Source organism: Asparagus officinalis, chromosome 6 (genome assembly GCF_001876935.1).
Source record: "Asparagus officinalis chromosome 6, Aspof.V1, whole genome shotgun sequence".
NCBI lineage: Eukaryota > Viridiplantae > Streptophyta > Magnoliopsida > Asparagales > Asparagaceae > Asparagus > Asparagus officinalis.
Window position 1 is genome coordinate 2580365 of NC_033799.1, and position 16182 is coordinate 2596546.

At 43.1% G+C, this 16182-nt stretch overlaps 1 protein-coding gene across 1 annotated transcript; it reads right to left on the reverse strand.

Moving 5' to 3' along the window:
- On the reverse strand, nt 9392-12530 carry LOC109845513. The gene is made up of 3 exons (XM_020414761.1): nt 12266-12530; nt 10393-10692; nt 9392-9773 (listed from the first exon to the last, which is right to left on the reverse strand). The coding sequence occupies exons 1-3, from the start codon at nt 12464-12466 to the stop codon at nt 9657-9659; spliced, it is 618 nt and encodes a 205-aa protein (XP_020270350.1). The 5' UTR covers nt 12467-12530; the 3' UTR covers nt 9392-9656.

Sequence of the window (16182 nt, forward strand, 5' to 3'; positions counted from 1 at the left end):
AAGGGATGGCCCATGTCATCCCTTGCCTACTAAAACCCATCTTCAGCCAGCATGAAAAGGGGGATTGGCCATTGCATATTCTGCTGGCTAATCTCCCAAAGGTTGAACCTGGACCTTTGCCAAAGGCTCCCTCATTTGAGAACCGAAGCTCCGGCAGCAACTTCGATCGGATCGTCCAAGGGAAGCAGACTCGACACGAGCATCGAGCGAAGCGTCCTATCGCCACCGAGGAACCCACGTTAAACAAGGAGGGCTTTCCCTCTGCTTCTGTTGTAAACATTTGATTTGTTAGTTTGTAATAAGCTTTCTTATAAATACAAACGAAACTCCTTTCTTCGGAAGAATCAAATTTTCACCCTACAGAAGATGGCGACCACAGTGGGAGCAGCTGTTTCATCGAGTGAAATGGTGGTGGCTCAGTTTGATGAGGTTACTATCGGGACGACAGTAGAGTCCCTCGAAATCGAGTTCGACCAGGCCAAGTACGAAGAATACTTGTCCTCCTCCTCCTCGGGTGGCAATGCGTCCCGCAAACGCCACAGAGCTGTGCGCCGAGGCCGACCTCAGACGGTCAAAGCCTCAGCACCTGAGGGTTCCACCCGAGTTTCATCGGAGGAACCCACTCCCTCGCAATCGATCAGGGCCAACCCAGAGATCGAGCGCAAGAGGCAAGGGTCTGCCAGATGGATCGCCAAGCGGTCCACACAGACACCTACCTCGGAGAAAGCGCCGGTTCACTCTGGCACAAACCGCAATGCCACAACCCACGGTGACGTTCTCCCCGCTGGGAGAACTAACCAACAGCGACGGCAAACACCCGTCAGACAGGGGGTCCAAACCTCCATTTCTCATAATGGCCTGAACCATCACACAGGCCCGAGAAACGCTAGACAGGAAGGCAAGCTGCCCGACCTCGGAAGGCCCTCCAAATCAGGAGCGTCAACCGAGGACAGCAGAGCCATCCGCTCAGGAGGACTTCGCTTCTCAGGTCATATCCCTGATGCGAACAAACCACACCGAGCATACGAGCCTACCCAAGTAGGCGAATCCTCGAAGGCTGGCGAGCCTCGCCATAATCATTTGGCAGATAAACGTAAAGGAAAAGAAATAGACGGTTCCTCCCGAACCCGCTCTTCTAAACATGGGGTCGAAACTCGCCCACGTACTGGAGTTCGCTCAAACGCGAAGACTCGCCAGTCAAGGCGAGATCGCCCGACTCCAACACCAAGGCGTTCCACCCAACGAGCGCCAGAGAGAGCGCCCAAAAATCTCTCGTCAGCTCACCAGAGCGATTCTTCTGAGGCCGGGGGTTGTCACCAACCACCCGTAGAAGACCTCAAAGAATTCTTGACTCGCAAACGCACTATTCACGAGGCGAATCCTCAGTGTCATTGCGAGAGACTCATCCACACGGTCCTCGCCGACTGCCAATGCGTTGGAACGGCGAAACCTTCGGTATTTGAGAGGCTTTCTCAACAGGCCTCTCGACCAAGGCCCTCCCGTCGAAGGCGCCGTCACCAGAAAAGACGCGCTGCTGACGACCTGGAACTCTCATCCGCCACAGTCAACATGACGGATAAAGGGAAGGCGGTACTCTCCGACTCGCCAGACTCGGACCCCGTCTTAAGACCTAACACCCGGTTCGCTCGACGCCGACAGGAAGGCATATTCCAGCGAACCCGTAGTCGCAGGGGAGTAAGTATCGGGTTTGACTATTCCACCCTGGTACCTCCCTCCTGCGGCGAAGACGAAGGTCATTCGGCAGCGGCCACATCTCAAACCTCGCGCTCAAGTCAAGATGCGCAGGCGAGAGTACACATGACCGCACTCGATACCGAGCAAACAATGGCCCAAAAACTGGAGGAACAGCAGGCGACCATCGACTCTCTGAGAGAGATGATGGAGCAACTGCTGAACAAGAAGAAGAAGAAGAGGACCCAACGTCCCTTGCCCCGGCAAACTAGGGATAAGGAATGGGTACCACCTCACCGTCCAGCGGCTGAGACGGAGGGTGATCGACAGTCCGATTACTCCTCCAAAACATCGATAGGAACGTCGCACACCGCGGATAGCACCCGTGACAAAAGATTCGACGAGTTCCAGGACCAACTGAACGCGCTGAAGCTTCAGCAAAACATGAACAAGCTGGGGGTGATACGTCCCTACCCTATCGAATGGGACACGGTCCCATACCCGGCGAAGTTCAAACCAATCAGTTTGGTGCAGTTCGATGGCAAGGGGTCACCCTCGCAACATATCTATTACTTCATGGCGCAGACCGGATTCCTCACCGGGAACGACGCCATTCTCACCCGACTATTCATAGGTACCCTCAAGGGGGTGGCCTTTGAATGGTTCCGCAAACTGGAGCCCGGCTCTATCAAGGCATGGGCCGACGTCGAAAAGCTCTTCCTCGCCCGCTTCTTCGACGACGACACGGAAGTATCAATGGCCACTCTCCTCGCTGAGAAGCAGCGTAAGTCGGAGTCAGTTAACGACTTCGTAAAGAGATTTCGAAATCGATCAGTCCACTGTCGGGACCAAGTTTCCGAGGCGACACTGATCGAGATGTGCCGCAACAATCTGTCGATCCACATCCTGTCCAAAATAGGGGCAGTTGAAACCCGGACTTGGAAGGAACTTGTTCGCCAAGGCGAGCAAGTTGAAAATATGATCAAGAGGCTGGAGGCCGAAGAGCCACAGTCCAAAAAGGGAGCAGCAGAACCAGCGGCGCCAAAGAACCCTCCTCGATCGAAGGGAAAAGAGGCTATGGCCGTAGACTCTGCCGCGGCGCCAAAGTTCGTTCAAAAGCCGAAACCCAGGCAATTTGAACCACGCCCCCAGCGGCAATATGATTTCAAAGAAGACCAGGTAGTGGCGACTCTCGACACTCTACTCAAGAGTGGGCGAATTAAGTTGCCAGAAGCCGCCAAACCGGAGGAGGCGGACAAAACCGGTGACCCAAGTTACTGTGCATATCACAGATTCCTTGGGCATCACACAACCAAGTGCTACGTCCTCAAGGACAAACTCCAGGCCCTCTACGACGCGGGGGTCTTGAAGAAAGAGAAGGTCCAAAAGCAGGTGACGGCGAACATGGTCACTTTGAGCTTTGGGACGGGTCTCCCGGAGGTTCAAGCTCCGGCGGGGATAATTCCTATCCCCAAGGCGGTTTTGAAGATCACTAACGACGATCCTCACAACCAGCGGGAGAAGGGTTTGGTTCCACAAACTCTGCCATCAGGGCAAGTGATGTGGGTCCATCCGGACCTCCTCGACGACGAGCAGTGGACCGCACAGCCTTCCAAGGAGGCTAAGAGGAAATATTGCAACGTTGTCACCGCCATCCTGGATACAGACGACGCGGCGATGACTGCCTTAACCGACTCTGAAGAAGACACCAACGTCTTCGCCACGAGAGCCGGAAAGGAGTTTGCAAAACAATATCCCGCGAGGACGGAAAACCCAGCAGGACCTCCCGCGAGGCCGGCCGCAGCAGTCCCTCCCAATCCAGATGAGCCAAGTTCAAGCCGCCAGCCTTACCGGTTCAACGTGCTCGCGCAATTGAAAAGCATACCCGCGCGAATCACCGTGTACGACCTCCTCCGGTTGTCTAGGCCTACCCGGGAAGCCCTACAAGAGGCGTTGGCTGACGCAGAGGCGTTCTCGACCCATTTCTCAAAAGAAACGGAGATCGAACAGGGCTGTACAACTTGCTGCCAAGTCTCAGAGAGACAGATCCCCTGCATCACTTTCACCCCCGAGGACATGCTCATCAAGAACACGTCCCATGACCGGCCGCTGTACTTCACAGGATACGTCGGCTCGGCGAAAGTGGATCGGATCCAGGTTGACCCGGGGTCCGCACTGAGCATCGTGCCCCTGAAGCTAATCAAACATTTGGGGATACCGTCGAAGCGCCTAGCCTCGACCTCGACTACCATCTTCGGCTTCAACGCCACAGGGACTCGGCCACTCGGCAAAATCCGCCTGAAATGTCGGATAGGCGACATGAAGACGGAGGTGACGTGCTACGTTATCGATGCTGAACCCTCCTACAACATACTCCTGGGGCGTCCGTGGATTCATGGCAACCGGATCGTTCCATCCACGCTACACCAGTGTTTGAAGTACGTGGACGACTACGAGCGGGTAAGAACGGTAGTGGCCGACAAACACCCCTTTAAGGGCGTCGAGAACTACTTCGCGGATTCTCTGCTATACCAGGACCCCGACCAGCCACCGGTGGAAGAACTAGAAAGTGGCAATGAGGCGGATAGCGAACCTGAATACGGTGACAGCTTAATTCTGAACGACTTTGAGTCGATTGTAATTGGTTATGAGAGTCACCATGTAACTAACGCCGTTCAGGCAGAGAAGCTTATCATGAATGAGAAATCCGACCTTGCTTATTTGTCGTCTTGCTCCTCGTCCGAAGACGACGCACCTAATAACTCATGGTCGACACTCTACAGTGAGTCTTCTCTACACTTGCCGGTATGTTCGTCATACATCTTCAAGACGCGGCCGATCGAGCCATCGCGAGCTGTATTCGTCGTGCCAGCACGGAAGAGGTATCGAAAAGACATCATCTTCGGTCGAATCGATCGCCCCCTACGCACGCTATGGGACGAATCTGAGGACGAAGACCCAGCGCCCCAGTTCTCGCAATACAGTCGAGTGGCGAAACGCATAATGAGCAACATGGGGTACGACCTCACTCGCTTGGAGGGCCTGAATTACGGCCGAGGACGCAAGACGGTCATCAAACCATCCTACGTCCCCAAAGGGAAGCCCTCAAATTACTTCAACAGGACTAGGAGAGGCTTAGGCTACTCCTCCTCCTCATCGGAGTGTTGTTTTTACGTCGACGAGGATTCCGATTACGCATGTTCAGGAGATCAGTCGTCAACAACCTCGGCCTGGGACTCCGACGTTAGCGTAAGGGATCTGTTCGATGGCCTTACAGTCAACATGGCTACAGTAGACCCCGCCGGAATGGCAGAGGACGAACGACTTCCACTTTACGACGAGACATGGGATCGCCATGTTAGCGCCCAGTGGAACAGTCGCTTCGAACAGCGCGAACCACCAACTGAAGACGAAGTCCTCCAGGTGAACATGGGTACCGAGGCGAATCCCAAACCCATATTCATCAGCGGCAGTCTGCCTCCTCAAGAAAAAGAGGATCTCATCGCCCTCGTACGGGAATACATTGACGTCTTCGCCTGGAATTACGAGGATATGCCTGGCCTGGATCCGCGGGTCGCCACGCATCGCCTCAACATCAACCCTGACGCCAAGCCAGTCAAACAACAGCAGAGGCGGTTTCGCCCCCAAATCATGGAGGCGATCGAATCTGAAGTAAAGAAGCTGATCGAATCCGGCTTCATCAGAGAGGAGCAACACCCCGACTGGGTGGCGAATATTGTTCCAGTCTTGAAGAAGAACGGCAAGATCCGCATCTGCATCGACTTTAGGAACCTCAACGCCGCGTGCCCTAAAGACGAATTCCCTCTGCCCATCACGGATGTCATCATTGACAATACGTGCGGATTCGAGAGGATGTCCTTCATGGACGGCTTCTCGGGGTACAACCAAATCAAAATGCACCCCGAAGACGAGAAGCACACTGCATTCAGGACCCCCATGGGGGTGTACTGCTATACCGTCATGCCGTTCGGACTCAAGAACGCTGGCGCAACCTACCAACGAGCCATGAGCATGATCTTTCGAGATCATTTGCGAAAGACGGTCGAATGCTATGTGGACGACTTGGTCGTGAAGAGTCGCCATAAGGAGGATCACCTCCAAGACTTGAAGGCTATGTTCGAACTCATGAGGACTCATCAGCTCAAGATGAATCCTACCAAGTCATTCTTGGGAATGTCTAGCGGTAAATTCCTCGGTTTCGTCGTCACGACGAAAGGGATCCGAATTGATCCAGACAAGGTGCGAGCTATTCAAGAGCTCCAACCACCCCGAAATCTTAAAGAGCTGAGAGGCCTTCAAGGACGACTGGCTTATATCCGAAGATTCATCTCGAATCTCTCGGGCAAGTGCCAACCCTTCTCTAAGCTGATGAAGAAAGGTACCTCCTTCGTCTGGGATGAGCCATGCCAAAAGGCTTTTGAGGAGATCAAAGCTTATCTCTCAAATCCGCCTGTCCTTGCGGCGCCAATCTCAGGAAGGCCATTCCTCATATACATACGGGCTATGGAACATTCTCTGGGTGCCCTCTTAAGATTCCACCTTTATCACCAAACGAAGCCTTAGACGAGCCTCCAAATTGATCTACTCCTCCAAATAAACCCTAGATCTGGAACCTGGGCTCTGATACCACTTGTTGTGCGCAGCGGAAATTTCGGCAGAGTTTCTGGTGCATAATAAGAGAGAAAGATCGATAAGAATTCTTGTTTCTCAAAGGGAACAAGAATCTGAAAGCCTAATATCCCATCAAAGTGGGATATTAGCTCTTCCTCTCGTCAGCTCTAGGACTACGCGTCGGTCTCACCAAGGAGACAAGAATCTGAAGCGGATATCTCAACCAAGTGAGATATCGGCTCTTCCTCTCATCAGTTTCTAGGACTGCGCGTCGAGGGATCCTAAAACTATTACAATGGCCACAAACTCAAACAACCAATTTTACGTGGTTCGGCAAACTGCCTACGTCCACGGGGCAAGGAGGGGGGTCTACTATTAGAGAGAAAATACAATAGGTTTACAATCTCACAAAATAAACCCTCAAACTAACTCTCTAATCTCTCACAAAATCTCTCTCAAAGGAGGATGCACAAACCCTTGCTACAGCCGAAAAGCCTCTGAAATTTTTCTTCTCAAAAAACTTGCGCTGCCTTTTCTTCTCTGCACCCAGCCGCCAAAAAGAGTTTTCTCTCTCCCCTCTGCATTCGCTCAAAACCCTATGGAGACCAATTAAAGGCTATATATAGCAGAGGAGATACCGGGTCGTGGGCTCCGTTCACATCCTCACGCGGAAATGAGATGGGATAACTACCAGCAGTTAAAAGCGATATCTTCAATTCACGTGGCTTGGGCTTCACGTGCTTCTCTTACGCTCCTGGTCCCCACGCCATCTTCTCACACGTTCACATTTTGCTTGTTTGGTTCAAAACAAGAAAATAGCTCATAACTTTATAGAAAATAACAAGATTTGGTAGGTTTTTAATTAAATATGGTATGTGTCAGATTTCTGGTGATTTCCTCTTATTTTGAGAGGAAATTGTTTTTTGTAAAATTTGGTAGGTTTTGATATTTTATAGAAAATATTTCTGTAAATTTTTTGTTGAACCAAACACAATTTACAAAAATCTCTGGAAAACTTTTAATTATAAATTTACCATTGTCAGATGTTTTGAGAAAAGTTTTCTCAAAAAGTGTGCAACCAAACAGCCCCTAAACATGTTGTGGTATCTCTCTTGTCACTTAATAAGAATAACTACAAACAATCTAAAAGTGTCTTGATACTTAGAAATCTTGGGACAAGAACATCTTGGGATACTTAGAAATCTAAAATTATTAGTATAAACCCACAAGAAAGATCACATTGTGAGTACTCAATTAGGAGATATGGCTTCATTTTGCATTTAATGTATGTTGACATAATGTTTCATTCATGAAAGAGAAAGGTAATTACCTGAAACCTCTTTTAATTTGTTGCTTGAAGAAATCTTTAAACTCTTTAAGCTAATTATGGGTTTATCCGCGGAACCCATAAATCTTTAAACTTCTAATTATTTTTGCCATTTGTGTCCAAATATCCTTAGAAGAATGCGGTAATTATTAACTCAAACAGAGGAGATGACCCCACATAAAACTGAACAGAAGAACAAAATTCATGTAACCTGCTACCAAATTTTGTAACAAAGGTTCTGCTGTGTTTTAGTCCTCCCTTGCATACTACACCTTCAAATAATTTTTTTTTTTTTGAAAAAAAATGCATCCTAGAAACACCATACATTGAATTTGAATCTGAAGATCTTTGATATCATCCTGAATCTTTTTCACATTATAAACATTGATGTATTTTATATTCTAGCCTGGTCATTAGTAGTTCACTGAAGTGTAATAAGCACACATCATTGTCCACTTAAGCTCTATAGAGTGACTAATGACTTGTTTTCCTTGTTTCTTTGTGTATATTTTATCTTTCACTTAACTCTAAATATCTAAACATCATTATCAAACTTGAGAATTTTCTTTCTGAACACTTTCCTAAGTAAAAAAAAAAAATTATCGCATTTAGGGAACATTGAAGTGGGTGAACCAACTCCTGCTAGATTCAGTCGGTAGACTTTTCAACTGAATCTCTTGCACTTTAAAATATGATATGATATGCAACTTAATCTTATGATCTTAGCTTATGTCATCTCAATTAACAGTTATAACTGTATATTCTAATAGTAATGGCCAATATGAATGTGCCCCAAAGGGAGTTGGAGGTCCTGCTTCACTTTCTTGGGAGGTGGGTCCCACAAAGTCAAATTAGGGTTTGGTACTCCTAACTTTGTTGGACACCTACACCGGCTTAAGTTTGATGTATGAAGAGAAAGGGTGAAAATGACTAAAATTTAAGAAGTTACTATGAATTCTTACTTATTATTAAAAAAAAATTCCATGAATTCTTTGTTTGTATATGTACAACTCGTCGTAGTTCCTTTTTTTTTAAATGAAGGTTTTTTAACTAAAAATTAATATAAGATAATTAAGTGAATGGAAAAAAAAATTTATGATGAATCTTTATAAATTAATTCAAAGTATATGATAATTTGTACAAAAGTAAGAAGAAAAATCCATAGAGCTAAAAGTCAAGCTACTTTGACCAATTTCAACTGCCAAAACCTTGATTAAGATTTTTTTTTTACTATGAAAAGAAAAAGGGGGAAAAAACTATATCAAGATCAAGTAGCAATTACGTACACCTATAACTCTTGACTATTGTTCATTTTGGGGCTAATTAAACTCTGACTACTGCTGAGTGATGCTTACAATTGGAGATGGGGAAGCAAACGCCAATTTAGGACATGGACTTGCTTAATTATTTGTTCCTCTAGAAGGCAAAATCCTTATCCTGTATTAAAAAGAAAACAGTGGGATTGACAATGAGATGATTTGGGAGTCAAATGGTTTGGTTTTGGTCAAGTTTGGATAATCCAGAGATTAGTCAAACTTCTCTTATTATTATTTTTTTGGTAACAGATTAGTCAAACTTTGTGCTAAATATCCATATCATTCTAGATAATAAACAGGGAGGTCTTTATTGATTTGTTACTAATTGCTTATGGGCCATCGCTCAAAATATAAATGATTTTATGAAGTGTAGAAACAATGTTGAAATGTCAAAGAAAATACTCCTATATGGTGTCAACTTCAATGGCATGAAATGAGCATCATCATTCATCCCCTTCCTTCAATCAATTTCTGGTAAAGAGAAGCATAAGAAGTTGGGGGAAGAATACAGATTTGAACTACATTATCTATGAAACTATTCAAAGAATTACAAACGTGATGTGCAAATAATACATTCATGGGTAAACATAGTACAACTTATATCCGACCGAGGAGGAAAAACAACAAACCTACAAATACTTCATTCTGATCAAAGGATCCTTTTAATCCAATCCTGACATTTATACATGTTAGAACCTTGGAGGGTTTGATGGGATCCTCACAGCTCCAGGCATTACAGAAGTAGTATGTCTTTTCCTCATATAAACAACTGGACCGCTGATGAGTAGCAGACCAAACATAATCATCTGTTGAAATGGAAAGGAGGAGGCTTTGTGTCAGAATATTACTAAGCGAAAGACTCGTATGGCAAAAGTTGCAATCGCTAGAAACATGTGATATGAAAATCAGGGCTGAAAGTTGAAGGTAGGTTATAGAACTCGAAGTTTGGAGCTCATAGACATGAGCATATCGTATGTAATACTAACGTTCAGTTTATACATTTATGCCTAGCAAAGTAAATTATTACTGTTCAAGCTCCAGACTTTGTTAAACCCTATTTGTGCCTACAATCATATTTTCTTATACCACTGGATAACCATTTTCGATTGCATATTCTTCATCATATGTCTTTTGTCAACCTCTTTCATTCATATTATTGAAAATTATTATTTAAAATTATATGGTGTATATGTGAGAATATGTTTAATCACAACTTTTATGTAGGGATAACTTTGTAAACTACGGAAAATCATCATTGTTATGTCCATAGAACAATAAAATATAAATTGAATATATATGCAGCAGTGCCGAACTCTAGACTGAATAATAGGGCCATAAATTGAAAACCATGCAACACTGAACAATGAAAGGCAGGCAAATAAATAATGATCGGAAAAAGCAGGTTTCCATACTTAAAATCCATACCTCAAAACCAAGAACAGACAACTTTTCTTCGCCATCCACCGGAACACAGCTCCTGAAAGTAATATAGCTCTGCTTCCCACCTTCTGATGCTGATGAATCATCCAATAATCTTCTCCATTTAAGATTGTTTACAGCCTTCATCAACTGTTTGTGAACTGCTGCATTTGCCTCAAGGCCTCGGTTAGAGTAAAGCCTCCGTTGTTTCTTATCATCAGTCTCTTCCTTTGAACTTTCTTCAATTTCTACACACTTTAAAGGCACACGATACCCAGTTTCACTGCAGCGGTACTTCTCATCATTCTACAGTGAATCCAAACTCATCTAATCAATAAAAATAATATATCCCAAAGACCTGTGAGATCGTAAGTACACACTAAAAGATAAAGCATGATGCTCTAAACTTGAACTTCATTTGATGCAAATTTAAGGACTTCCTAACTGCCAAAATGGTCACTTGAGTGCCATTCCTGCATTTACTTTACATTCATCCATTCAGCAATCTGTTGGAGTCCAAATTTGCCAGATAGAGTAATAATGATTCTCAGTATAACTTCACTTGATGCATGCCATGGGTACGGGTACCAGTACATGACTCGACAAATTTGTAGAAGGTAGGGTACAGGGCTATATAAAATATTTATATACACACATATTATACATTAGAATTAATAATTTATATGAGAACAATGATGAGAATTAAAATTCCTATTAACATTTTTATGTTTCTTTTATTATGGGATTATAAACTGGAAAATCACTAGTTTTTGAACTAGACATCCAAACGACGCTTCAAAATTATAATTCGAAACCTGACCAGTGTCCGATGAGTTTCAAGAAGCGGATGTGCAGTGTAGATATATGTCCAAAAAATGTATGAGAAATGTTTTTAAATTGGCCCATGTATTATATAATTGAATACATGCCCAAATAAATGTATGCATATATGCAAGAAGAGACCAATGAGTTTGGGCTCGGGTATGGGTACGTGTTGTGTACGACTTCAGACTAGAAGTACCCAGGTAACATAGCCTTTTAGAGTTCATTTAATTATTTTCTCACTGTAACTTCCCCTCCAATTGTTGCAACGCATGAAAGAGATGCCATATTAAAACAATCAGGTGCATATTGGTACGCACGCACCTAAGTATTGATCCAAAAATTTCAAGACGTAGCATCATGAACACACAATCTAACTTGAAGAAATCACATTCTTGTCAGAAGGAAGGAACCGGTTTTTAGCTTTTCTCACTAGTTAATATCTCATGATCCAAGCACCTTTTACCGATTTGATAAAAAATCCTATATGGAAGCGCACATGAGCGTATACTTCTCAAGGAATTCGGATTAGTACCAAAACCCAATATGCACTCATAATTGGACTCAGCAACGCTAGAGTCTCTCCAGTGTAGTTTCAGAGTCGGATCAAATTAGGCTTTTCTCTTCCGTGAATTTCTTTTTGCATGTGAGATTTGGGATGCTTCGAGATTAGAGTTCGAGAGAAGCTCCCCACCTCTTGCACGCCTGGCAACTTTGAAAAGCCAAATATCTTCTCCTACTACGGCGATGCGTGGCCACACGCCTTTCTATTTATCTCTGCTGTTCTCAATGTTGGCATCAGCATAAGTCAGAAGGCCGGAAATTACAATGTTTCACATACCTAAATCCATAATAAATGAAGCCTCTCACAGGATAAACATTCATTTCTTATGGAAATTTATACAAGAAACGACATATAACGCTCAATTATTCCAAGTCCATAAGCTCAATATTGTTATCCAAATATGAAGAACTATGAAAAACAATAATAAACTAAAATTCGATTCTCATTCAGAAAATTGAACATCCCTAACAAAGGAAAGAATAAAGAGTAAACCTTTTCGGAGTAGGCGCAAGGGAGGCAAGGGCCGGAGGGCGAGCACTGGAAAGAGGCGTTCCCCTTCGTCTCCGTGAATCCCAGCAGCGATCGGCCCCTTCCTCCTTCGCCTCCGCCGGCGGCGGTGGGGGATTTCGACGACGTAGGCGTCGTCAGTAGAAAGACAGAGGACAATAGAAACCCTAGTTTCAAAGCTCTCATGCCTTTTTTTTTTATCGTCGCTTTGGGAGACGTAAGATCTGGATCCAGGGTCTTCTCTCTCGCGGGAGGCGAGAGCAGTAAACGGGTCGGGTCGGGTCGGATCCGATCGGGTAAAGAGCCTTTTTCTTTTCTTTTTTCTATTTTTTTTAATTATTAGTTTCACACGATTTGGGCTTACATGCCCTCGCTCGTCTTGACGACATGTATTTAGGGCCCGTTTGTTTGCACGAAAATAATTATGAAGTAGCTGAAGTAAAAGAAGTAAATGTTATTTCTGTTATTTCCAAGCAAAAAAATATGTTTGGTTCTTTGAAAAACTTACTTCCATTACTTTCTTAAATGCTTATGTTGCGCTTACGTGTCATCCTTACTTCCAAAATAGTTTTCCAATCCTTAATACTCAGAAGTAGCTCGGAAGTATGTCATCCTTACTTCCAAAATAGTTTTCCAATCCTTAATACTCAGAAGTAGCTCGGAAGTAGTTGAAATACATATTAATTAGGAAATAAATAACTTTTCAATCCTTAATACTCAGAAGTAGCTCGGAAGTAGTTGAAATACATATTAATTAGGAAATAAATAACTTTTTTTTATTAATATTTCCTTTATCGGTTATTTCTAACAGATTTTTTTTGATAAAATTACTTCCTAGTAATATTTCCAAATGTTATCCAAACAAAAAAAGTAAATGAAGAAGAATAAGTTCTACTTCCATTACTTCTAAAAATATACGAAACAAACAAAAAAAGTGTTATTTCCACTACTTCCTACTTCATAGTTTTGAAAGTTACTTCTATAACATATTTTTTCTTTCTAATACTTCCATTATCCAAACGGGGCCTTATCTTAGGTTTGCTCAAATTAGCACTTTGGTATCATTTATTATGCAGACGTGATAATTTTCACCTGAATATTCTCATTAGAATCAATTAACAAGGGATTCCATGCTTTCAACTACCAAAATGTAGAGGTTTTTCCACTATATATTTTAATCACAATCATTGATTTGCCTAATGTACAGTTGTGATTTATTCTAAAAATAACACTCACTAAACCCTATAAATTGCACTTCTTTCCTAATTTGCACTTAAAGTCAAATCACAACCGTTAGCTACGTAAATCGACGATCGTGATGCGAGTAGTGGCCCTCCACTATTTTTTGTTTATAGTGGATACGAATAGGGAATATTCTGCTATAATTTTTGTGCGTGCACAATAGAGGGTATCAAAGTGCGAAGTTTGAACAACTTCTTAGGATGTATTTAGTGCTTCGAAAAACAAGTTAGGGTGTGTAAGCGCAAAGAGAGTGGAACTGTATGGTATTTAAGTGCTATTTAGCCTTCTTTTAAAAGGAAAAATTGCTTCAAGGCCTCAAAATTCAAGTTTCAATATGCCCCAACCCTTCACATTTTTTAATGTGTTGCAGCCCCCTTTTTTGGAAAAAACTGTGTCCAGGGTGATCTATAGTGATGCCTCTAAAAGAGGACTGTGATGTGCTCTTATGCAAAATGAAAAAGTCATAGCACATGCTTCAAGGTAGTTAAAGCCTTATGAGCAAAACTATCCCACTTCTGACCTGGAATTAGCGACAGTGGTGTTTGCTCTCAAGATTTGGAGACATTATTTATATGGTATATATTGAAATAGCCTCTAAACTCATTAAAAAATAGCATGAAAAACAAAATAGAGGGGTAAAATGGTCAATTTGCCTCTAACTGGTAGATTTGATGGAATGTTTCCCTTAAATCTAACGTGATACTTAACTTGAAGGACCATTTTGCAAGATCCTATATGATTTTAGGGACTAATATGCAGTTATTAAAGATTTAAGGGACTAATACTATAAAGTCCTAAGGTAATTTGGGGGATAAATATCAAAATATGAAGATGTGAGGGGTTAATACAAAATACCTATGATTTTATGGTTTAAGATTGTAAGGACCATGAAATTTTGATACTAGTAAAAATAAAATATTCTGGTATTTTAAAATATTCAATTATTATTATTTTTAAAAGAGTATTTGTATTATCTCGGCCTTCTAGAATTTTCTATGATTTAAAAATCTGATTTTATATTTATTTAATAGTTTTAATAATTATAAATTAATTAGTTACAGTGAAAAATTTTAAATTAATATTTGTTTTATTATTGTTATTGTTAATTATTTGTAAGAGTTATTCCCTAATGATTTCTTTTTCCCCCTATTATTTTACTAATTAATCCTTAAGTATTTCTTTAAACCCTAAACTAATCTCTTTATATCTCTCTCTCTCTCTCTCTCTCTCTCTCTTTTCTTTCATCAGCCGCCACCCCCTTTCCCTTTCTCTTTCTTCTTCGTTCTCCCTCTCTGAACCCATCAACACCACAATCGCCATCTTGAGCTCCTTCAATCCCTAGCACCACCATTCACCCTCGAACCACCGGTGAACTCCTCGACCAACTTAAGCCTCCACCCAACTCCCCGCTTGATCGCCCAAGCCCCGACGAGTCCCACGCCGTCGAACTCTTCACCTCGAACCCGCAGCCAGCCCTCGTGCCCTACCAGGCCACGAACGCCTCCCCTCACCCCCCTACCACCTCGCCGTCATCCACCTCCGACGACGCCAACGCCGAACCCCTAGATCCACTCCGTCAACCCTCCAAGGTTCGCTGCCCAAACCACCGCACCTCCCCGAGCTCCGCCATTTGCCGTCAAGATCGCACGCCATATGTTCGATGTTATGCCAACAGCCCCCTTGAACCCGTTGAGCCCTCGTGATGACAACTGTCGTTGTCGCCGTTCCCAAACATCGCCATCACCCTCTCGACGGCAAGCATTTTTGTCTTGCTCTTTGTTGGATTCGTTCTCATTATTATATGCAAGCATATCTTTTCTCGAATTCTTTTTTTAAAAACTTTTACCTTCATGCAAGCATTTTATCTTGTTTTTTTTGTTAAATTCTTTCTTCAATTCATATGGAAGTTTTTATTTCTTGTAGAAGTATGATGCATACTCTGGTAGGTTTCAGGTGACTGCATTGTTACATAGGTGTGTTCAGAAGTATGTATATGGAGGATCTTATGTGTATGTGTTAACGTGATGTGTTAGGAGTGGGATCAGTAAGTGTAGTTTAGGGGTAGTATAGACTATTGTTCGGGGACGTTATTTAATTGTATATTTAGTAGCATATATAGTTCAAGTTAGAGTGTAGTTTCAAGTATCACCTAATATATATTATATCAGTCAGAATACAATAGTTAGAATATCTTAAGATTTAGTGAGCCTGCAATGGGTTCAGTAATACCAGTCATTCATGGAGTACTGTTGAGGTTGCTCTTGTGGGTTAAGTTCGCCACATAAAGAACAAACATAACTTGTTACATAAATCATATTTTTTGAAAGAGGATATAAACTGTCTGCAGCTTGTTGTTTGGTGCCAAACATCATTGTCCTTACATAAAATAAGTTGGTCTATTCTTTGGTGAGTCAAGGATTGGTGGTTTTCTTCATATTACAGGACATGGGACACGTGCTCAGTATCTGGGAAGTTTACATGCTTGATATAGAAACCCTTCCAAAAATCTGACAATGCAACATAGGCATATTTCGGGAAATGCTTATGCTACGTACTAATGAGCATAGATACCTCACCCTAAAAATGTGGACTAAGGTAATGCAAAATTCCCTAGGCATTGAAGGAGTTGAGATTTTGTTTAGATATCAGATTTATTTGCA

What these genes read in the sequence shown, in the direction of transcription:
- LOC109845513 (XM_020414761.1), bottom strand. Translation starts at nt 12,466, where the DNA reads ATGAGAGCTTTGAAACTAGGGTTTCTATTGTCCTCTGTCTTTCTACTG. An exon ending in CTTGCGCCTACTCCGAAAAG is followed by an intron (nt 10,693 to 12,265) that starts GTTTACTCTTTA and finishes GATTCACTGTAG; the next exon opens with AATGATGAGAAGTACCGCTG. An exon ending in TGTCTGTTCTTGGTTTTGAG is followed by an intron (nt 9,774 to 10,392) that starts GTATGGATTTTA and finishes CCATTTCAACAG; the next exon opens with ATGATTATGTTTGGTCTGCT.